Source organism: Mobula hypostoma, chromosome 23 (assembly GCF_963921235.1).
Source record: "Mobula hypostoma chromosome 23, sMobHyp1.1, whole genome shotgun sequence".
NCBI lineage: Eukaryota > Metazoa > Chordata > Chondrichthyes > Myliobatiformes > Myliobatidae > Mobula > Mobula hypostoma.
Window position 1 is genome coordinate 51,227,590 of NC_086119.1, and position 24,439 is coordinate 51,252,028.

General features: G+C 43.1%; 1 protein-coding gene across 4 annotated transcripts in view; it reads right to left on the reverse strand.

Moving 5' to 3' along the window:
* The window catches only part of LOC134336891 (protein spinster homolog 1-like), a 104,014-nt gene that overhangs the window by 75,590 nt on the left and 3,985 nt on the right, over positions 1-24,439 (reverse strand). For 3 of the 4 annotated variants that reach the window (XM_063031502.1, XM_063031501.1, XM_063031500.1), the window contains exons 2-6: positions 23,255-23,320; positions 8,707-8,843; positions 7,484-7,635; positions 5,003-5,069; positions 4,100-4,242 (exon numbers count right to left, since the gene is read on the reverse strand). In XM_063031502.1, coding sequence (XP_062887572.1) covers positions 4,100-4,242; positions 5,003-5,069; positions 7,484-7,635; positions 8,707-8,843; positions 23,255-23,320 — 565 coding nt within the window. The remainder of the gene's footprint in view (positions 1-4,099; positions 4,243-5,002; positions 5,070-7,483; positions 7,636-8,706; positions 8,844-23,254; positions 23,321-24,439) is intronic. The other variant, XM_063031503.1, reaches the window with a different exon arrangement.

The following is a 24,439-nucleotide window of genomic DNA, read 5'->3' on the forward strand; positions in this document are numbered from 1 at the left end:
GTGATTAAATATTTCAAACTATTTTGCCAAGTTTCATGGTGCTATCTCAGTGGTGGAGGCAGATACACTAGTGAAGTTTAAGAGACTACTAGACAGGTATATGGAGGAATTTAAGGTGGGGGGTTATATGGGAGGCAGGGTTTGAGGGTTGGCACAACATTGTGGGCCGAGGGGCCTGTACTGTGCTGTACTATTCTATGTTCTATGTTAAATCTTTTCTGCACTCTTTCCAGTTTAACCATATCTTTCCTATAACAGGGCGGACAATGCTGTACAAAGTAGTCCAAGAGCTGCCTCACCAACAATATACACAACTGTAACGTTATGTCCCATCTCCTATACTCAATAACCTGACTCACGAAGGCCAGCGGGCTAAACATCTTTTTCACCACCTTGGTTTCAGCAAACTATGCACCTCAGTTCCTCTGTTCTATTAAACCCCTTAGTGCCCTGCCATTCAGAGTAATAGGTCCTACACTGGTTTCACTTCCCAAAATACATCACCTCACATTTAACTTTATTGAAATCCACTTGCCACACCTTGGCCCACTTTCTAACTGATCACGACCCCCCTGTGATCTACGATAAGCTTCTTCACTACCTCCTGGTTTTGTTTCAGCTACAAGGATAAACATGGCACAAACACAAGCAGCTGAAGTGGTGGGAAGCCTGCGATGCCACCTGCTCCTGACTGGAACCAAAGCAGATGAGAGTGCCTGACCTGGTGATTTTTGTGCATGGGGGACCTTCCTGAAACTGTAGCAAACTGAGAGACAAGACGATGACCTGTTGAGGTTGTTTGGAACGAGCTGGCAGCGAGTAAATTCAGAATACCGTGACCTTGACATCCTTGGAGAGAGGTGGTCAAATGTCACATGTCTCAGGTGTGAGAGGCTTGGTAAGCCATTGTTCGTCAGAGAGGTCATGGATGGTGAGGACTGAGGTAGAAGCCTCCTCTCTGGCCCAAGGTCCCTGACCAATTCCTGAGTAACTGATGGGGGGAGTGATAACTGTTAGAGAAAGAATTCCTCAATTAGTCTTAGTACACTTTGTGAACTTTGACTGGCCTGTACTGAATTCTGAAACCTGACTCTGAAAGTCAAAACAGGTGTCTCCTACAACAGCAAGAGAAAAAGAAATGACTGACTGCAATGACCACAGGAAAGTCTGCAGATGCTGGAAATCCAAAGCAACACACACAAAATGCTGGAGGAACTCAGTAAGTCAGGCAGCGTCTATGGAGATGGTAGAGCACTGTCAATTTGGTCCAAGACTTTTCTCAGGACTCCTCCTGTTTGTGCAGAGACTGTTCAACAAAGGTCACGGGTTGCAACTTGCTGCTCTCAAATTCATTGAAAGTGATATCACAGGTGGATATAGGATCATAAAGAAAGCTTTTGGTGCATTAGCCTTCATAAATCAATGTATTGAGTACAGGAGATGGGATGTTATACTGAAGTTGTGTGACACATTGGTGAGGCCTAATTTGGAGTATTGTGTGCAGTTTTGGTCACCTGCCTACAGGAAAGATGTAGAGAAGGTTGAAAGAGTGCAGAGAAAATTTAAAAGAATGTTGTTGGGTCTAGAGGACCTGAGTTATAAGTAAAGATTGAATAGGTTAGGACTGTATTCTTTAGAATGTAGAAGATTGAGAGGTGATTTGATAGAGGTGTACAAAATTATGAGGGGTATATATAAGGTAAATGCAAGCAGGCTTTTTCCACTGAGGTTAGGTGGGACTACAACCAGAGGTCATAGGTTAAGCGTGACAGGTGAGAAGTTTAAGGAGAACTTGAGGAGAAACCTCTTCACTTAGAGGGTCTCAAGAGTGTGGAATGAGCTTACCTGCAGCAGCAGTGCATGTGAGCTATTTCAATGTTTAAGAGAAGTTTGGATAGGTACATGGATGGTAGGGGTATGGAGGGCTACTGTCCCAGAGCAGGTTGATGGAAGCAGGCAGTTTAAATGGTTTCAGCATGGACTAGATGGGCCAAATGGCCTGTTTCTATGCTATACATTTCTCTGACTCCACTTTATGACAAGAAAGCCAGCATTACACATTGCGCAACTTTAGATATGTCATTTGAAAAGGCAAACATGAATCTCATCTGGGAACACCAATTCAATTTACTAATGTACCCAGAAAAGATCCTGAGCACAGTCTAATCCAGGTACAATTCTTTATAAAGCCAGGCAGACTTTAGTTGCTGTCATAAGGAGGTAAGAGAGGCATCACATAACAGTTGGTGGTCACAGAATGCCCTTGAGCTGTGGGAAGCACAGGCAAGTTGCATTGCAGCTGGACTGAGAAAGGTGTAAAGGAATACATTTTAGAAATGAGAGGAGAGAGCAAGATGTTCATTGCAAGAGCCAACTATATTCTCCAACCTCTTCTTATTTTACTACCTCAGTATAATAATAAACAGCTTAATCAGTCTGATTGGCACACAAAACAAAAGCTTCTCACTCTTTCTCAACACATAATGCACTGATAACAATATATATAGTAGTAAAGAAACAATGATAAATTTATTTATGGATTACGAACACAAGAAAGTCTGCAGATGCTAGAAATCCCAAGCAACACACACAAACTGCTAGAAGAACTCAGCAGGCCAGGCAGCATCTATGGAAAGGAATAAACAGTTGACATTTCAGACTGACTCCCTTCTTCAGGACTGAGAAGGAAAGGGAGAGATGCCAGAATTAAAATGTAGGGGGAGGGGAAGTTGGCGATCTGGGAGGTGATAGGTGAAGCCAGGCACATGGGAAAAGTCAAGGGCTGGAGAAGAAAGAATCTGCTAGGAGAGGAGAGTGGACAATAGGAGAAAAGGAAGGAGGAGGGGACCCAGGGGAAGTAATAGGCAGCTAAGAAGAGGTAAAAGGTCAGAGTGAGGAATAGAGGAAAGGGAGGGAGCGGGTAATTTTTTGTTACCAGAAGGAGAAACTGATATTCATGCCATCAGGTGGGAGGCTACCCAGACCGAATAAAAGGTGTTGCTCCGCCATCCTGAGAGTGGCCTCCTCGCCTCATCTCGGCACAAGAGGAAGCCATGGATCACCACATCAGAACAGGAATGAGAATAAGAAAAACATCTCATTCTGATGTTCTGATGAAATATTAACTGAGATGTCTCTTTCCACAGATGTCCCGATTGTATGATGAAGTATCTGCAAATACCTGTGCAAGGAGGCTGTCCTCAACATCCATGATCTTAACTGAGGACAGCATTTGAAGTTGTGAATTACAGGGTGGAGATGTAAGCAATGAGAAAAAGGGATGTTGTCACATGTGAAAGGTTATAATTACAAGCAAAGGCTTGGGAAATGCTTTTATTGGAGCTCAAGCTATGATATAAAAGAGGTTGTCATGTTTATAATCAGTTAAAGATGGTCTCCACAGGTGAGGCTAAAATGATACATTCCAGATAATTGCAAAAATTAAAGGCAACTTTCGCAAAGTTCTTCACGGAAAGCAGAGAATATGGCAGACTCATATTTCTTAAACTTGTAGCAGATTTCAGAAGAGTTGTTACAGTATTAAGCACTTGACTTGGATTGATTAAGGGCAGGGAGAGTGGGGTTAGATGAGATAGATTAAATGAGGAAAGGTGAGCACTGAAAGATCTAGAGTGATAGAATCAGCTAGCCACAGAAAGATGCAGCAGGGTAATAGACCATTTGGCCAAACAGGTCCATGCCAATTATTGACACTAATTCTATTCTAACCTGCTTTATTCTTCCCACCTTCCCATCATCTACCCTACACTCTATCACTCACCTTCACACTTGGGATAACTTACAGCGTCTAATTAATCTGCACGTTTTGGGGATGTGAGAGGATATCGGAGCACCTGGAGGAAGCTTACATGGTCTCAGGGAGAAAGTGCAAACTCCATACAGTTGGAAGTCAAGATCAAACCTGGATTAATACTCTGCAAGGTTCTCCGGTTCTGGGCTTATGACCTGGCAGCAACATTCAAGGCAAACGGACTTTGTTGAAACCTGACCACAGCTGGGTCTGAGTTTACAATCATCCACCGTCGCCACTGCTCCCTGCACAAAGTGAACAGAGACAAGCTTGACACGGGGAACCTACTTTGTCATCAGGTATTTGAGGTCCTGATCCCAGGAGGTTCTGGAGTTCAGGGTCTCTGTCAGGTTTTCTGATGCTCCTCGATGAGGGTTTGGCATCAGGAAGGCAAGGAGCAATATGGCAAGAGCACCAATACATGGAGTGACCTGTGGGAGGCAAGCAAACAGAGCACACTGCTAATTTAAATATTAATCAAACACGAACTCAACAGTATTTATGCTTATACTCAAGGAGAAGGTAGTTCTGTGATAGTTCCCTAAATCTCTGAAATTCCACTAAAGCATTACAAGAATCTGTCTCAAATCCTCTGCCCAAGGTAGAACACAATGTTTGCACTGTGCTGATTGTGCGAGCATTGGATCATTCAATTGGTTAAGACCGAGTATGAAAGTTCCATGCATCTGTTGGCAAGGTTTCTTCTTGTCACCCACATGAGGGCTATCTGCAAGACTTAGCAAGCAGGCCATGGAGCAAGAGGGTTTCTTCATTATCTGATGATATAGATTATGTTTGGTGCAGTGCAAGGGTACAGGGGACATTTACAAGAGAAATCAGCGACATTCAGCCTGTCTGAAAAACAAATTGTCTTGAATCAAATAGTTTCTAATAGGAAATTTCAGATTAACTTTACAACTCTCCTGCTTTCTATTTTATTTAACTTCAATTGAAACACATGTATTACTGGCTGACGATTCACAAAGGGGCATTTTACACCCAATCAACCCACATCAACTTTCCCTTCCTCCCTGATGGACATCCTTTGTGAAAGAGTGTGGATTGGGCTTTAAAATGTCTCTCTTGTGCAGGGAAAATGTTGTGATATTACAATGGGAGACATGGTGTAGAAATCCCTGAAGCAAATGAAATACAACAGTAAGCATGAAATTGCGTACGAACTAATCTTACCCTCAATCCCCAGTGCCAGTCACATGTCAGCTGCATCATCCTAAACCCAAGGATGTAACCAAGGCCACTGCAATAGAATGAATATGTTGCATTTATTTTGTCTAATCTTCCAATCATGCAAACAGCAAATGTGTTTCAGAACCTTGACCATCTAACACACAGTTTGATGACATTAACCTTCACCACTCCAAAGATATCTCCAGCATCAAAGAGAAGATATAATAGAACACAAATACTGGAATCTAGACCAACACAAGATGTGCTGGATCAGTTGACTTCCTCCAGTGTTGCATGTTGCTCCAGCGTCAAAGAATTGGAATTAACTTAAATCAGTTTCTATCTTATGGTGATTAACAGGCATCCAGATTGTAAGTAATATGCTCATCCATTGGTGATGGGAGCCTGAGTAAATGTCCCTTTAACCCTCACTGACCACAAAGTCACCTACCATGGAGGCTGTTCAAGGAGGGAACAGATTTTTATTGTGGACTCCTCAGAGCAAATTTAAAAATGCAACTTACTTTTCATGTGGATGCAAAATGCTAGGGCCTAAAGGACTCCTGGATGTCACAAGTTTGGCTAATGTTCCAGAAATGTGCTGACTGACTGAACAGCCATGGTAAACATTTTAAATCATAAGCACGCTTCTCCACTTGTTTAAAATTCTCAAACATTGACTTCTGTTGAAATGGAGAAAGTGTTCAAAGTAGACTACAACGTATCACTAGTTTTATTTACTGAAACAATGGATTGACATCCTGTGGAGCATTTGCATCCACAGGAAAAGAGTATGTCCAAGTTATTAACCAAGGGACACTCTTCTGAAGATAAAGACTTCTGGAGATAAAGCATTGGAAACCAGCCACACTTCTTCCCCAGCAAGAGGCTAAAAACTGTGTAAGGCTTGATCTGGTATCAGCCACACAGAAGATCAGTGTTTAATTGGGCCATTGTAGCAGTGTGCTACACACAGCGCTAGAATAACCACACGGAGTCGGTGAGTTGGAGTTGCGATAAAGAGATTTATTCAAACTTCATGGCCTGCTTTAAAGCCTTCCCGTTCCCGCCCTCCCTGGGGCGGGACTGCTGTAGGGAATGCATATTCCCAGACCCTTTCCATGCGCGGGATTTTCCCCCTGCTGGTGAAGATGGCCTGGCGTCCTTTTTGGGGCCGGCCTTCTGCCTGCACGCGCTGTTGTGAGCCGGTTTGTGTGTGCCAGAAAGTGGGTCGCCACACCATCATTTTTCCCAGTCAGCTGATACCATCCAAGAATCCGAATTGTGCTTCTGTGCTAAGGCTGATCTGATCCGTCTAGGACATTACATGGAATTGATGATCATAAATGGAAATAAAGTTCAATTGGGGTTAAGATTCTGTTGGTTTGGAAAACCCTAAAGATATAACTGCATCAGAAGCATCAAAGGATTAAAGCCACCTTGCATTTGTCAAGTAGCATGTGGGAGGGGTGGTATCAGATTAAAGGTTAGGTCGAAGATGTAGTTTGGGTATGAGATGGGATGGGATAGGGTTGGAATAAGGGTTTAAAGCTGAGTTTGGGTGTAAAGGGCAGGGTGGGGCTATGACTGGTCCTGAAGCCAGTGGCCTATATGGAAGGAGCAATGAAGGAAGTGCTGGTGATCTGATAAGAAGCAGAAATAGAGTGGGGCAGCTGGCAGAGGGTAACTGAGTGATTGGCTGAGGCTGGAGTGCATGTTTGTCATTGGGTGAGGGGATGTGTTTGTGGGTGACAGTGGGGGAGTGGGATAAGGGCAGGAGTGGATTTAAGATGGTATGGTGGTGGTGTGATTGTATGAATGTCAGCTGCTGGAAAGGGAAGTGAAAGGGATTAGGAAACTGAAATGAAAAGGTGCTGGATGGGGATAGGAATACGGTGACTGAATGGGAATAGTGGGAGGTTAGAGGGAGATTAATTGACTGGGATTGTTACGGGTTATCGGGTAGGGTAGGGGAGGATGGCTGTTGAGTTAAGTCCCGTTGAGCTGGCAGTGGTGGTTGGGCTGCAAGCCACTAAGAGGGTAGCAGTAGTCCATATGTCACTAAGCCTCCACCGCCTTTCAATAAGATCATGGCTGATCCGATCTTAACCTTGAGCTCCACTATACAGCAAAACTCTGTCTGAGGCTTCAGTGTATTCAGTGATATGGCCTGCATAGCTGGCAAGGATAGAGGATGCCACCCTCCCAGAGAAGAAACTTTCCCTGGACCATGGTCTGGTAAGAGTGCAGGCGGCTGGCTGGCTTTGACCAGTATCATGTTACCTTCCACCCACCCCATCTCTGCCCCCATGACAGAAAAATAAGGCTGCAGTGGTATACTGAGAGTGATTTGGTGGTCCCAGTCAAAAAGAGCAGCAATTAGGGTGAGAAGTGGTGGGGGTAGGGGCTGAGGAAACACATGTGCTTAATTCCTACCCACCCCTTTGTTATCAGTGTTTGAAAGTGTGGAGGGAATGCACGTACCTTCCTATTGGAATCGCAGTGTAGAAGGCACAGAGTGCCCACGTCCTTTTGGCATCCACGAAAAGGTCTGCAATAACAGTTGGTGCAATCGTGGCAAAGCTGGCTTGCCCTACCCCAACAAATGCCAAGCACAAATTTAGCAACCAAAAGCCCTGAGGAGAAAAGCAAGTTTTAAAAAACAGTGAGCGGGAGCGGAGAATCAGAGACATTTCCAAGTCCAGAGTGGTGCTGAGAACTCAACCAGCAGTTACAGGGGTTATACACCATTCCTTCTTCTTTGAGTTCTCGCATCAGAGACAATCCAATCCATGAGGCCCAATGTCCAGTGAGTCGTATGCTTTCAATGAACACCAATTCAATGCATCAAATTTTTGTACAAATTGTCACTATCTGGCGAGCATTTTTAGGCTCTGAGACATAAAAATTGGTATGTGCCATTCTAGTTTTGGCTTCCAGGTCTTTCAAGTATCTCAACAGATCAAACTGAGGAAGGAGCTTCTTCAAAGCACTCTCCAAACTCAAGATGGATGCCGTTTGGAAGGATAAGGGTAGGAGGAGAATAAGATCAACATCATTTCTAAGTCAAAACTTCATCACATCCTATTTAATTCTTGGAATTCTTTATCAAATAGAGTTATGAACATCCCAAAACATGGAAATAAGGGCCAATGCCATCTTCTCCTGAATGGACAATGAAAGATTGGCTCAACATTGATGCTTGCATTGCCAGAATAAAAGAGGAGAAATATACCTTAACTCCAAGTGCAGTCAGTATATTCTATTCTACAACATCCCAGGGACAAATAACCACTTTGGGCTACTGATTCTGTGTTACTACTGTTTCCAACCAGAATAGGGATGGTTGGCTGATTTTCCCATTATCACATCTAGAGACTGCTGCAAGTGACTGGGAGTATTTTATTGGTGAATTCACCCTGATCCTATCGGGAAGCATTGCTGTTATTTTGACTATGGGTTCTTCCAGATTGCTTGTTTGGAATAAATAAGTACTACTGTAAAATGCTGTTACCCACGTCTTGTCAATTTTATGGAAACACAATAGTGGCAATAAACACCATACTAATCAGCAACGGTAATGAAAACCAGCCTAGACACAGACAGTAAGCACAAGCATGTAGCATTACAGAAGAGCTGACCAAGAAATCTTTCATTCTTGAGCTCCAACATTGACAAGATTAAGAAATAAAAATATATCAGCATACAGACTGAGTAACAAATGATCCTGCCAGCATCGCAGTGCTCCATATGGCTATTCCGACACCCATCAGAATCTTCCTGTTGTATCGATCACCCAGGTAACCAAACAATGGCGCCAGCACCAGGTAGCTGCAGGTAGGGACTGAACAAAGCAGGCAAGTCAGTGGTGAAATCAGCACAGAATTTGAAGCCTGTGATGTGTTGCCCGTGTGAATCACCTAAAGCTCTCTTGCTAGACACCTCGGTGGCAAAGTCCTACATCATGGTAGGAGAATCCCATCTCAGCAAGGTCAAGAAGGAACCAGGAGAAACCCAGACCGATTACATGGCTGGAAAGTTCATCGAAAGATAGCCAAGCCTTACTTCCTGCTTATGAAAACTGCAGTGAATTCTGACATTCCAAAGCCATGAAGATAATTAATTTTGTTAAAAATAATACAAATACAAATACTTAATACTTACTCAAGCAATTAATAAAATATGAACATCTTAATCCTTGCTGGCTGTTTCTCTTCAATGAAATTTCAGATGAAGCACACTTGTACCCAGTCTAATCTGCCGTAGTTCTCCTAACAGATTCTCCGGTGTAAGTGCAAGTTTGGAATTATTGTCGTTTGTAACAAGGTACAGTGAAAATCTTGTCTTGCATCCTATTGCTACAGATCAATTCATTACAACAGTGCACTGAGGTAATCGATGACAGAATGCAGAATAAAGTGTAACAGTTAAAGAGAAAGTGCAGTACAGGTACAGGTCATAATTTAGCACTTCATCTTTGGATTGCACAGAGTCATGTGTCAAAGTACTATTTTCTTTCTGACACTGGCCCATGAACAGGTTTGGGTTTCTTGGATTTGCACACTTTAATGAAAAGCCCAAACCTGCTGGTGGTTACATGGTGAAATGCAAACAATGAGCTTTCTCTTTCAAACTCCACCTCAGTACATCTCAGCAGCAACTCAATAGTTCCAAGGCAGCAGAGTCACAAGTCCGTCCTCTGCTGCTAACAGTGCAGGCATTCTGCATATTGCATGGCTCAGTTCGAGCACTGCAAACGTGAAGTGGGTGTGGGTTCAAATTCCATTCTCGGCACTGGAGAACGTAATACAACCAAGTGGTGCCCTTTACTGTTGCAAATGCCGCCTTTTGAATAAGACATTAAACTGAGTCCCCTCTCAATTTCTAAAGTGTAGATAACAGACAGAAAGCAAATCATTTTTCTCTTTAACAAAATCTCCTCTGATCATTATCAGATTTTTCATCAACAGCATGCAGGTTCTCTTTTTGAAACCAGTACATGACTTTTTATCTTTATCTCTTCTCAGTGCAGTTCATCTACTTCTGTCTGTCAACATGTGCTTTGTATGTGTCCTACTTTGTTGCTTTGTCTGCATATTTTACCTTTAAATCGGAACTGGTTTGGTGTATGTGAGCCCTTGCCACAGCAGTAACACAATTTGTTCAACCAGGCAATTTCTGTTCAGATGTTGCAATTTTTTCACACTCATTTTCATTCCTGACTGCAACTCCAGCTACCATTCCCATTGATACAGTGATTTCAACTGCAATTTTAAATGTGAGTTGTGCTTCAGTTAGGAGCCATTTTTTAATGCTTTCTTGTAAGATTCCACAAATTAAATGATCTCCTAGTGCATCATTAAGCTCACTTCTAAACTGGCAATGCTTAGACAATCTCTTCAACTCAGCCACTTAAAATGTAATGGACTCCCCTTCCTTCTGATTCCGCTTATGAAACCTAAAGTAATCAACAATGGTTTCTGTTCTAAATGTTCCTGCGTTACTTTCAAGATATCAGCAATGCTCATTTCAGATGGTTTGGTTGAAACAGTTAAACTTCTAAGCAAACTATGCTCTTCCACCAGTTGCATCTGTTTCTCATCAGCTGTTCCATTTACCTCAAAATATTGCTCAATTTGTTCTGTATACATCAGCCAGTTATCTGTTGTGTTATCAAACGTGACTATCGTTCTGATGTTGTCAGCCATTTTTGCTTTTTCAACAGCCAGAAAGACAGAAAGCTTGCAGGTAGGGTCCTCTCTCAGTCCCCTTGTGTGCAGCTGTGAGAGGGAGGGTGCCATACAAGAACCACAGGAAGAAAGAAATGCAGAAAGGTTCCAGTCTCCAAACCTCTGCCCAAGTGATCTTGAGCTTGGGAAGATCCCATTTCATCCAAGCACTCTGTGACCCCCAACTGCACTGCCTCCACCTTCCATCCTCGCGGTTCCATTCCTCTGCACGGACTATGTCATGCCTATCCTTTGCACTTGCACTCCCCCATCACTGGAAGTGTGCAGAGCCTAGGCTTGCCATCCCAGGCATGGGTTGCCAGTGATGTCTCTGTCAATTGCAGGGAGCTCACTGCTAGGTCTATGGCCAAGTTGGCGGCCCACTTTCAGCCCGATCTTGTCATGACTTTTGCTTGGTGTATTAGCTTGTCGTCGGAACACCTCAGTGTTAACATGACTCTAAACTTTGCCACCTTGAACTCCTCCACTAGCAATGACAATGGGAGCTGTAGCTAGTCTGATCTTTTATGTACAGCCCCACTGAAAAAAGGTTTGAGGGGATCCCCAGCCACCTCTGCAGATGCTTGTTGACTTTCCTTCTGATGCCTTCTACAGTAGCCACAGGGAACTCGTACACTGTGAAAAGGCAGAGCAGCATTGGCAGAAGACCATGTTGATACAGCTATGTCTTAAATTTACCAGGAAGTCCGGTTTTGTCAATCTTCTTCAGCCACTCTTCAGTCTGCTTTACAGTGTCGGTGATGTTGGCGCTGTTCCTCATTGCTGCATTAAACCACTTTCCAAGACACTTTACTGAGTTGTCCTCTAGGGATGGAATGACTTCTCCCTGTACTTGAAGACTGAACTTACTTGTAACCTTGCCATTTTTGATCACCATGCACCTGGACTTTCTGGCCTTGAAGGTCATCCTAGCCTAGGTAGCTACATTGTCCAGGGTTTCCAATACCCATCTTGCTTGGACATGGATTACAGTAATTACTGTGATTCAAGATTCAAGATTCAATTCAAGATTCAAAAAACTTTATTGTCATTCTAACCGTGCATCAGCTCTGCAGGGCAGAATGAGACAGCGTTTCTCAGGAGCAGTGCAATCATAACACAACAAATGCAACAGTAAATAATAAACATAACAATAAATAGTAAAACACAACAGCCACATGTCAGTTAAATCAGTTATAAGTGTCCAGTGCAAGTTAAAAGTGTCCAAAGCAGAGTCAGGTGGAGCAGCTATTTAGCAGTCTGACTGCCTGTGGGAGGAAGCTGTTTAGTAGCCTTGTGGTTTTAGCTTTGATGCTTCTGTAATGTTTGCCTGATGACAGAAGAACAAACAGTTCATGGAGAGGGTGTGAGGGGCCTTTAATGATGTACCGTGTCTTCTGGATGCATTGACTCTGAAAGGGGTCTTAGACACAAAGTAGGGAAACCCCAATAACCTTCTCTGCTCCCCTAACCACCTTCTGCAAGGCTCCCCATGAACCCCTGTATTGCAGGTTGTCGGATGCCCGGCTCCATCTCTGGGCCTTAGGTTACGTCTGCTGCTGCTGGTATGAGGAGGTTCATACCCATGACAAACAAGATGGGGGAGATGGTACAGCAGCCTGGAATCCCTTTTAAGAGGTCTTGGCACCCTGGTTGTAAAGTGGGCTAAAGTGAAGCGTAGCTTGAATCCCCCTAGGTAGCTGGTGATCATGTCTCATGTTACTGGTGAGATATGGTAGTGGTCCAGGCCAGCCTGTATGAGGACACGTGGAATTGATCCATAGGCGTTGGCTAGGTCTAACCAGACGACTGTTAGGTCACCTTTCTTCTGCCTGACCTCATGGATCAACTGGCTGATTATTCAGGTGTGTTCAAGGCACCCAAAAAAACCTGGGAACCTGGGATGCCACCTTTCAGGACGGATGTGCTGATGTAGTGGTTCTCCGTTAAGTAAGAGGTCAGCCTTCTCGCAAGCACTGAGAACGATATCTTGCACTCTATGCTAAGGAAGCAGATTGTCCTAAATTGCATTATTGTAGAGGAATCTTCTTCCCTAGCAACAAAGCATCCTTCAGCCATTTTCCAGCTTGGTGGGATAGTGCCTTTGGTCGAAATCTTACTCATTATCAGAACAACCTCCAGAGGAGTTTTGGGCACTCCTTACATAACTTGTAGGTTATACCATTTGGTCCTGTGGTGGTAGATGACTTTGCTCTCTCAATAATATCCTGGGCCTCCTGCCATGTGGGCTCTGTCACGTTCAGCTCTGTTGCTGGGATTCCTGGTTGGGGGAGTTTTGGATTGAACTCTCATCCCTGATTCCTACGGGGATTGCTGTGTGATTCACCTCGAAATTCTTCCGCCTCCTGCTTTGAGCTGGTTAGGGTGCTGGCTGAGAAGAGCCCTGGTGAACCTGGTTGGGTTCTTAACAAGCTGCTCTCTCCTTCTTTGCTTTTGCAGCTGCCCCACCCTCCTGAGCCTGAGCAGCTGCGCCCTCGGTTTGCTGATGAGATCTTTGACACTATCTTTTTCATCAGATGAACAGTTTTTGAATGGTTTGTTCAGGGTCTTCATCTGACTTGCCGGGTGGCAAACCTCCCGTTCCCTCCTGTTTGGTTGCTATGATTTTCCTGTAGGCAGGTCCTGCCAGTCTAGCTTCCAAGATGCAATGCAGGTCATCCCTCTTGTGAGTGCAGCACCTATGTTTACTATCCTTGTGTGCCCATACCAGTCTTTTCTGGAGGTCTGCTGTCTTTCCAGCGTCACCAACCTTTCTTAGTTGCCATCCAGTCTTTTCCTGGAAGTCACTGATGAAGCAGACGTCGCTTGCATCATACACTGGAGGTGTTCTCTTCAGTTACCTGATGAAGTAACCATAGCCTTTGGCCAGGAGCTGATGTCGTCAGGTGGTGACCAACCTTCATAGAGTGTTTTCACCCTTAACCACTGCACTCTCCACTTGGTGGGTCAGTATGGTGGCCAAGTCACTGCCCACCTGCTCCTGACTTCCAGCTCAACGCCTCCCGCCTGCTCCATATCAAGCAAGAGGCTCGTTCTGCTTCCTCCTCTTTCCTGCCAGCTGCTTGGTTCTTGCTCTTTTCATTAAGGCTCAGTGCAGACAGCAACCTCCATGCCGGCCTTAGTCCGGGAGTGTGGAGACGAAGGATTGCAGACATGGCCATTCCCTGTGGAGATCGATCGGCTGTATCTCTCTCCCCTTGCAAAGAAAAACCACGTGCTGCACTTTTTTTTACCATTTGAACTTCCCTCTCTCTCTCCCTTTTCCAAAGAGAAACCTGCCGCGCTGTTTTTAACCCCACTGCCTCGCTGCACTTCAACAGGTAGGTCGTCATCTCCGGTTCATTTTAAAACTTCCTCATTGCCACTGTTATGTTTTGTAACTCCAGTCACTAATTGAAAGAAAAACACGGGAGCCCAGGATAACTCATGTATACTTAGTTTCTCCTTAGTGAGGCCTCACTTATGATGCAGTGGCATAATAACATGCCATTCATGTACTTTACGTACAACCCACAATGATTTATGTAAACAATAAACAACTTATTTACAATATTTTTCCATCGTTACTGAAATACTAAATATACTATGCTTGCGTTGTGCAAATTGGCTACTGTTTTTTTCATTATAGCAGCTACTACCTTTTCTAAGTCTTTCTCTAAATCTAGACAGAAAAACTTTTGGTCTCTTTTAGGGCAGTTAATGTGATGCAATGTAAATTGACATCTTTCTTTCACTCCTTTCACTGGAATAAGGCACCATTTGTCATATAAATTACCACAAGCTACAATTCAGCAACCTCACTCTCTCTCTGAAGAGAGAACATTGGAAGCTGGAAAATGGTGGGGAAAGGGGATTCAGGGGAGAAAAAGACTCAACCAAAACGATTGGAATGAAAGGTGGTACTGTGAGAGCTCGCAGAAGAGGTATTGCAACAGGCATGGAGAAATCCATTACAAAGAGGACTGATGAACTGAATTACAAGAAAGGAGAGCCAAAGAGGTGTTATTCATTAGTCGGGTTCTCAAAGATGCTGGAAAGGCTGCATGTATTTGTCCATACCTAACAACCCTCCAGGTGACAGTCAGCTGCCACTTTGAGCTGCTGCAGTTGTTTAACTGAAGGTGCTCCCAAATGTGTTTGGGCAGGGAGTTCCAGGACTTAGACCCACTGACTTCTTTGTCCTGGATGGTGTTGAGCTTCCTGAGTTTCATCAAAGCTGCATGCATTCGGGTACGTGGACAATATTCAATTGCATTCCCGAGATGCCAACTGTCCATTTCCCTCCATAGATACTGCCTGACCCATTGATATTCTCCAACACCTTAGTGTGTTGCTTTAGGGAAATATATACGCAGGTTTCCTTCCTCACCCCGCAGACATGTGGCCTGTTAGGTTAACAGCCACTGTCATTTGTCCCTCATGTGCAGGTCTTGGAGGGACTTGATGAGGATGTGAAAAGAATCAATAAATGGGATTAGTGTAAATGGGTGGTGGGTAACATGGACAGTGGGTCAAAGCCTCTCTCCTTGTTGTATCTCTCTATCACTGGAAACTAAATTGCCTCTATTTTAATGAACAAATAGCAAGGTAGATGTACTTAAAAGTTTTGATCAGCACAGCAGAATATGATATTGTACTCACAAAGATATAGTAGAAAGAAGAGTATAAGAGCTTTAGGCCTGATAGGGGAAGAAATAAAACAGGAGAGGGCATTGAAATATTAATTAAGGAGACCATCACCCTTAACCTATGACCTCTAGTTGTAGTCCCACCCAACCTCGCTGGAAAAAGCCTGCTTGCATTTATACCCCTCATGATTTTGTATGTGTACCCCTCTGTCTTCTACGCTCGAAGGAATAAAATTCTAACCTATTCAATCTTTCCTTATAAGTCAGGTCCTCCAGTCCCAACAACATCCTTGTAAATTTTCTCTGTATCCTTTCAACGTTATTTACATCTTTCCGGTAGGTAGGTAACCAAAACTACACACAATACTCCAAATTAGGCCTCACCGGTTTCTTATACAAATTCAACATGACATCCCATCTCCTGTACTCAGTACTTTGATTTATGAAGGCCAATGTGCCAAAAGCTTTCTTTAGGACACTATCTACCCGTGAAGCCACTTTGAATGAATTATAGACCTGTATTCCCAGATCCCTTTGTTCTACCACACTCCTCAATGTCCTACCACTCACTGTATAAGACCTACACTGGTTGGTCCTCACACTTGTCTGCATTAAATTCCTCTGCCATTTCTCCTCCAGATCCAGATCCTACTGCAAGCTCTGATAGCCTTCATCACCGCCCACCACACCTCCATTCTTGGTGTCATTTGCACACTTGCTGATCCAGTTAACCACATGATCATCCAGATCATTGATATGGATGACAAACAAGAATGGACCCAGCAATCACTTTATTGGCAGATTACTACAGGCCTCTCAATGAGTTATCAGGAGAGGGATAGACATGTAGACAGTTCACAGAAAAGTACATAAACAAAAAAGTATTTCAATTTCCCCAATAGTAACTGGAATTGCCTTAGCATGAAAAACCTAGAGGGGTGCAATTTATCAGGAAAATTAATTTGTAGATAATATTATTGTAGAAGCAACAGTACCAGATCTAACCTCAGGAAATGAGGTTGGGCAAGAGGTAAAGTATCTGTGGTGAACAGTTTGAGAGAAGTCACCATAACTCACAGGAAGTTACAAGACATTGGTAGGGCCACAGTTGGGATATCATAATCAGTTTTAGTCACCCTGCTATATGGAAAGATTGCAGAGGTGATTCATATGGATGTTGCTGGGATTTATGGAGAGAGGTTGAGCATTTTGGGATTTTATTCATAGGAGAATGAGCAGTGATATTATAGTGTATAAAATCCACAAGGTACTACATGGATAGGGTGATTTTTTAGTTTTTATCTCAGGGTTGGGGAATCATTAACTAAAGGACATAGGTTTAGAGGGAGAGGGGAGAAGATTTACTAAGGATCTGAAGGACAACATTTTCACCCAGAGCGTGTTCCCAGTATATGGACTGAGTTGTCAGAGAACAGGTACATTAACAAAAGGCACTTGGACAGGTTCATGGATAGAAGAGGTATAAAGGGATATAGGCCAGATGGGGGGACATGGGCATAGCTTCGATGGGCATCTTGGTTGGCACTGACCAGTTGGGCTCTGGAGCCTGTTTCCATGCTGGATGACTTCATGACTCTGAGTGATGGAAAGGTTTCAAGAGGGTCAGGAAATCAGGATCCTGAGTTATGGAAGGCCAATTTCAATATCTTAAAGCAGAACCCAGAAAAAGTGGAGTGGGAGCAGATACTTGTGGTAAATCCATGTGGGAATCTTTTAAAAGTGAAATATTGAGAGTTCGTACCATTGTGTCCCTGTAAGGATGAAAGCTTAGGAAGGTAAACCCAGAGTGTCAAATAATATCTTTGGTTTGATAAAGGGAAAAGATGAAGCCTAATGGCAGATATGGAGTACTGAAAGCAGGAGAGGCCCTTCTGGAGTATAGAATATGTAGGTGAATATTCAGAAAAATTACAAATAGAATGAGCGAGCAGCCACAAAGTATCAGAGGCTGAGAAGATTAAGGAAAATCCAAAACATTTTACAAGTATGTTTAGAGTAAGAATGTAAGGTACAATCTGTGTCTTGAGCAAGGAGATGTTGGTAAGGTCTTAATGTAATAACTACTCTGTTCACTAAGAAGGGAAAACACTGCAGTTGCAAATGGAGGGTTTCCATAGCATGTTATCATCAGGAAGGAGGAAGTACTGGATGGATAAATCCTCAGGAGCCTAATGAGATATATCCCGCTGCTATCGGAAGCAAGGCAAGAGCTTGATAGCATCCTAACAGAGAATTTTAACTCTACTGGCCACAGGTGATGCACCAGATGACTGGAGGTCAACAAAAGTGTTACTTCTATTCAAGAAAGGCAGCAGAGATTAGCCAGGCAATGGTTGGGAATATTTTTTGGAAAGGAGTCTGACAGATAGGATTAATCTATATTTGGAAATGCAAGGGATTAATCATGCAGAGGAGACACAAGTGGCTGCAAATGCTGGGTAAAGGGGTAACTGATTGAGGGACTCAGGTCAAGCAGCATTGGTGGGGGCTAAATGGATAGTCAGCCTTTCTAGTCAAGACATTTATCCTGGATTCTCATCAGGGATAGTTAGTACAACCTAGATGGTGCAAGATTCTGTATGACTAATTTTTCATATTTTATGACTCTGAAAGTTTTTTACTGAATTTTTTACATACGACCAACTATCAATTTATCAATATAATTGTGTTTGTTAAAGTACAATATCTAGTGATGAGAAGAGTGCAGTTGACGTAGTCTACACAGACTTTAATGAGGCCTTTGATAAGGTACCTAACAGAAAACTAATTGAAAAGGTTTGAGCCAATGGGTTTCTAGGCAAATTGGCAAAATGAATCCAAACTTGACTTGGCATTAGAGTGTGACAGGTGTTGTTATCAACTAACTGGACTCTGAAAACTTCGTTCCTCGATCACACTTTATTTACTTGCATACAAGGAGAACAACCCGGCCCGTCACCAGACTGCTCTGAAGTTTGAACAAAGAAATGCCAGTTTTAAACAGAAATTGACTAGTTGGATACAGATGTTGACTGACTGGTAACATTGTGGATATTAATGTTCCTTATTTGCATAATCAATCACACTACAATAATACAGCTATCAATAGCCAATAAAATCTATACATCTCAGGCCAAAATACTTAAGAATTAGCAAAGTAACTAAAACAATAGTTACCGTGGAATCCTTTATTTGCATCTTTATCTTGTCTTGGTATGACAAATGACTCTGGCCTTATGCTGTGCAAAGGGAAACTATGTTCTTCAGAGACCTCTCCTGCCTGGGTCAACTGCACACTGTATATAAACTCTGCTTGCCTGGACGTATTTTAACCCTTGTCTTGCTGCAACTTCCACATAAAGCAGGATTGCTTTAATGATTTAAATTCTGTGATACTCTAGTATGCTAAAGGGATCAGTGCAGGAATCCTTAGTGTGTACAGGAGCCCTCAATTAACCCTTAATATGCAAAAAAACAATTTGGATAAGGAAGTGTGAGATACGATTCGACCATAAAGAGCGTAAGATATAGGAGCAGAATTAGGCCATTCAGCCCATCAAGTCTATTCTGCCATTTCATTGTGGCTAATCCATTTTCCTTCTCAACCCCATTCTCCTCCCTTCTGCCAGTAGCCTTTCATGCCATGATTAATTGAGAAACTATCATCCTCCACCTTAAATATAACCAATAACCTGGCTTCCACAGTTGCCTATAGCAAAGAATTCCACAGATTCGCCACCACCTAAAGAAATTCCTCCTCATCTCCGTGAGTACAGGCCCAGAGTCATCAAACTTTCCTCACAGGCTAACCCTTTCATTCCCAGAACCATTCTCATGATCCTCCTCTGAATCCTCTTCAATGTCAGTACATCCTTTCTTAGACAAGGTGTCCAAAACTGCTCACTATACTCCAAGTGAGGCCTCAGCAGTGCCTTATAAAGCCTCAGGATTACATCCTTGCTTTTACATTCTAGTCCACTCGAAAAGAATGCTAACATTGCAAGTTACCTTCAGGGAATCCGACATGAGGACTCCCAAGCCCCTTTGCACCTCAGATTTTTGAATTTTCTCCATGCTTAGAAAAATAGTCTATGTTTTTATTCTTTCTACCAAAGCACATCACAATATACTTCCCGACACTGTATTCCATCTGCCACTTCTTTGCCCACTCTCCTAAACTGTCTAAGCCCTTCTTCAGCCTCCCTGCTTTTTCATCACCTGCCCCTCCACCTACCTTCATATCATCCACAAACTTGGTCACAAAGCCATTAATTTGGTCATCCAGACCATTGACATATAACATAAAAAGAATGGTCCCAACACCAACCTTTGTAGAACACTACTAGCCACCAGAAAAGGCCCATTTTATTCCCAGTCTCTGCTCCTGCCAATCAGCCAATCATCCATCCATGCTAATATCTTTCTTGTAATACTAGGGCACTTATCTTTTAGGCACGCATGTACAGCATCTTGTCAAAGTCCAAGTACCCAACATCCACCAATTCTCCTTTGTCTATACAGCTTTTTATTTCCTCAAAGAATTCCAACTGATGTGTCAGAGAAGATTTTCCCTTGAAGAAACCATGCTGACTTTGGCCTATTTTATCATGTGCCTCTAAGCACCTTGAAACCTCATCCTTAACAATCGACTCCAATATCTTCCTGAGGTCAGACTAACTGGCCTATAATCCTATAATTCTCATTCTTCTGCCTCCCTCCCTTCTAGAACAGTGGAGTGACATTTGCAATTTTCCATTCCTCTGGAAGCAAGCCAGAATTTAGTGGTTATTTAAAGATTATTAGTAATGCATCCACTATCAGGTACCTCTTTCAGATTCCTGGTGTGAAGTCCAACTGGTCCAGGTGACTTATTTACCTTCAGACCATTCCACTTCCCAAGTGCCTTCTCGCCAGTATTAGCAACTGCACTCACTTCTGACACTCTCAAACTTCCAGAATACTGCTAGTGTCAGACAGGTGAAGACTGATGCAAAATACTTATTCAGTTTGACTGTCATTTCCTTGTTCCCCCATTACTACCCTTTTAGTGTCATATTCCAGCAGTCTAATATCTACTCTCATCTCCCTTTTACTCTTTATATATTTGAAAAATCTTTTGGCATCCCCTTTTAATTATTGGCCAGTTTACCTTCAAATTTAATATTTTCCCTACTTAGTGCTTTTTTAATTGCATTCAGTTGGTTTTTAGAAGCTGCCCAATCCTTTAACTTACCACTAATTTTTGTTCCGTTATATGCCCTCCCTTTTCCTTTTATGTTGTCTTTGGCTTCCGTTGTCAGCCATGGTTGTATCATCCTGCCTTTAGAATACAGCACTTCTTCTTCTTTGGGATGTATCTATCCTGTGCCTTTCGATTTGCTCCCAGAAACTCCAACCAATGCTGCTCTGCCGTCATCCCTGCTAGTGTCCCCTTCCAATCAACTTTGGGCAGCTACTCTCTCATGCCTCTATAATTCCCTGTATTACTGATACATCAGACTTTAGCTTTTCCCTCTCATATTGCAGGGTGAATTCTATCATATTATGATTACTGTCTCCTAAGGGTTCCTTGACCATAGGTTCCCTAATCAAATCTGGTTCATTGCACACAACCCAATCCTTTCTCCTAGTGGGCTCAACCACTAGCTGCTCTGAAAAAAACATCTCACAGACATTCTACAAATTCTCTGTCTTGGGATCCAGCACCTACCTGATTTTCCCAATCTACCTCTATATTGAAAACCAGCTATGAGTAAGTAGTCCCACTGCCTTGTGAGCAGTCTCGGGAGAGGTGTAGACTACGGGAGTAAACCCAGACAGCAAATCCAGAGTGGAGCCCCTAGAGCGGCTGGACATCATTGAACATCCTTCCGGCAGCTCCTGCAGCCAAGCTGATGCCAAACGTATTGCTTCATAATATTTCCCTTAGACTACATTGTGGCAGAGGTCCATGAGTGTCAGGAAGCAGGAGTAAGTGCCATTGCTCTTTCAAAGGAACAAGTGCTAGGCAAACTCAAAGGTCTTAAGATGGATAAGTCACCTGGGCCAGATGGACTACGTCCCAGAATCCTGAGAGAGGTTGCTGAACAGATAATGGATCCATTGGTCACGATCGTTCAAGAATCACTTGATTCTGGCATGGTCCCAGCGGACTGAAGGATTGCAAATGTCACACCACTCTTTAAGAAGGAAGGGAGGTATAAGAAAGGAAATTATAGGCCAGTTAGCTTAACTTCAGTGGTTGAGGAAGTGCTGAAGAGTCTATTATTAAGGTTGAGGTTTTGGGGTACTTGACTAATGATAAAATAGGTCAAAGACAGCATGGTTTCTGTAAAAGGAAATCTTGCCTGACAAATCTGTTGGAGTTTTTTGAGGAAGTAACAAGCAGGGTGGACAAAGGAGAGGCAGTGGATGTCATTTACTTGGATTTGCAGAAAGCGTTTGATAAGGTGCCACACATGTGGCTGCTTAGCAAGATAAAATTCTATGGCATTACAGGAAAGATACTGGCATGGATAGTGAAACGGCTGACAGGCAGGAGGCAGCGAGTGGGAATAAATGGGGCCTTTTCTAATTGGCTGTTGGTGACAAGTGGTGTTCCTTGGGATTCAGTATTGGGACCGCTACTGTTCACATTGTTTGTCAATTGTTTAAATAATGGAATTGATGGCTTTGTGGCAAAGTTTGAAGATGATACGAATATGGAGGGGTAGGTAGTCCTGAGGAAGCAATGCGATTGCAGAAGGACTTAGGCAAACTGGAAGAATGGACAAAAAAGTGGCAGATGGAATACAGTGTTGGGAAATGTATGATAATGCATTTTGGTAAAAGGAACAATAGTGCAACTATTATCTAAATGGAGAGAAGGTTCAAACATCAGAGGTGCAGAGGGACTTAGGAGTCCTCGTGCAAGATCCCAGAAGGTTAATTTACAGGTTGAGTCTGTAGTAAAGAAGATTAGTGCAATATTGGCATTTATTTCATGGGGAATAGAATATAAAAGCAAGGAGATAATGCTGAGCCTTTATAAGACACTAGTCAGGCTGCACTATTGTCAATAGTTTTGGGCCCCATATCTCAGAAAGGAGGCGTTGGCATTGGAGAGAGTCTAGAGGAGGTTCACAAAGATGATTCTAGGAATGAAAGGGTTAACATATGAGGAGCATTTGGCAGCTTTGGGCCTGTACTCATTGGAATTTAGAAGAATGTGTGTGGATCCTATTGAAACCTACCAAATGTTGAAGGGACTAGATAGGTTGGGTGTGGAGAGGATGTTTCCTATGGGGGGCGGGGTATCCAAAACTAGAAGGCGCAGCCTCAAAACTGAGCGGCGACTTTTCAGAACAGAGGGAAGGAGGAATTTTTTTAGTCAGAGAGTAGTAAATCTGTGGAATGCTCTGCTACAGAATGCGGTGGAGGCCAAGTTTGTGCATATATTTAAGGTGGAAATTGATAGTTTCCTGATCAGTCAGGGCATGAAAAAATATGGTGAGAAGGCAGGTGTATGGGGTTGAGTGGGATCAGCCACGATGGAATGGTGGAGCAGACTTGATGGGCTGAATGGCCTGATTCTGCTCCTATGTCTTATGGTCTTACACTGGTGAGGCCAAGAGGGGGATCTTGATGACTGGGCATCTCAAGATCTCCATACCTTCTGACCAGGCTTGTGACGATGAAGACTATCACCCATTGTCCTTCAAGACAGACGGATGCCAGCCACCTAATAAAGTGGCCACTAAATGTAACTTACAATCAAAACTCAAGCTATTGTTTGAGGGGTGATTGATAAAGAGCTTTATATAATAGCATTCATGCCACACCCCATCTGATGTCAAAGAAGAGTGAAATACAGTGGAATTGAACTATCGTTCACTTACCAGTCTGCAGTAAACCAGTTAAGCTGTCATGTATTTGAAAGTACTCCTGAACTTTGTTCAATATACCTGCAAGAAACAACACAGATATGACTGAACAGTACATAGACAGATTAGTCATTTATCAAGGTCAGTGAAGATCATCTGGTGAATGGGGGGGGTTGATGCTTTTGCTGCTAGTGTGTGGGGGGAAGGGGACTTCTAGTTTTTGGCATTCATTCTTTGGGCTTTTTTTTTCTCTGTTTCACGGATGTCTGTGAAAAGTAAGGATTTCAGGTTGCATACTGTATACGTTCCCTGATATTAAATCAAACCACTGACCCATTATCCCCTACAATGACATATCACCCTCAGTTCCTTTGGATCTCTCCAAGGATCCATCCTTAGCTGTCCCCCCACATTGCCTCCCATCACGTCTATCCCAGTCATTGATCTAACCTTCCCCTGATGACACCATCAGGCAGTTCTCCCATCCCTTGCTGGCCACCAACATCGTCAATGCCTACACTGACCGCTCTGCTTTCAGCGGTAGAGCTGCTGCCTTACAGTTCCAGAGACACAGGTTCAATGCTGAACCCTGGCAATCTCTGTGTGGAATTTGCACGTCCTCCTTGTGACCATGTGGTTTGCTCCCACACCCCACAGATGTACAGTTTAGTAGGTTGGTCTCTCTTGTGTAGGTGAAGGGTAGACTATGTTGATGGGATTTGGCAGAGAATAAAACAGGAAGAGCAATGTAGGCAGCTTCAATTGAGAGAGAAATACTGTTAACATTTTGAGATTTTTATCAACTTGAATTGTGAACGATTTCTCTCTCTACAGTTGCTGCCGGATCTGCTAAGTATTTCCAGCCATTTGAAACAAATGCTTCAAAAGGAGACATTGGTCCTTCAATTCACCGATTGATTTCTTTCACAGATAACCTTGCTTATGATGTTGAGAGATTCTCAGCCATGCTTCATTTTAAGTCCCCTTCCTCTTCTATATTTCTGTTGTTTTATTTTGGGCTTATCAGCAAAAGTGTGACAATAAAAAGATGATGTCAATAAAATGATGGTAAAATTGTGACTTAGAGAAGTGAGGCACAACTTAACTCCTAGTTTCCATTTCTGTCCCGCCAAAATCATCTCTAGAAACCTAAACGTTTAAAAACTAATTCTGAGCTGTGACTCAGTGAAGGACGCAACT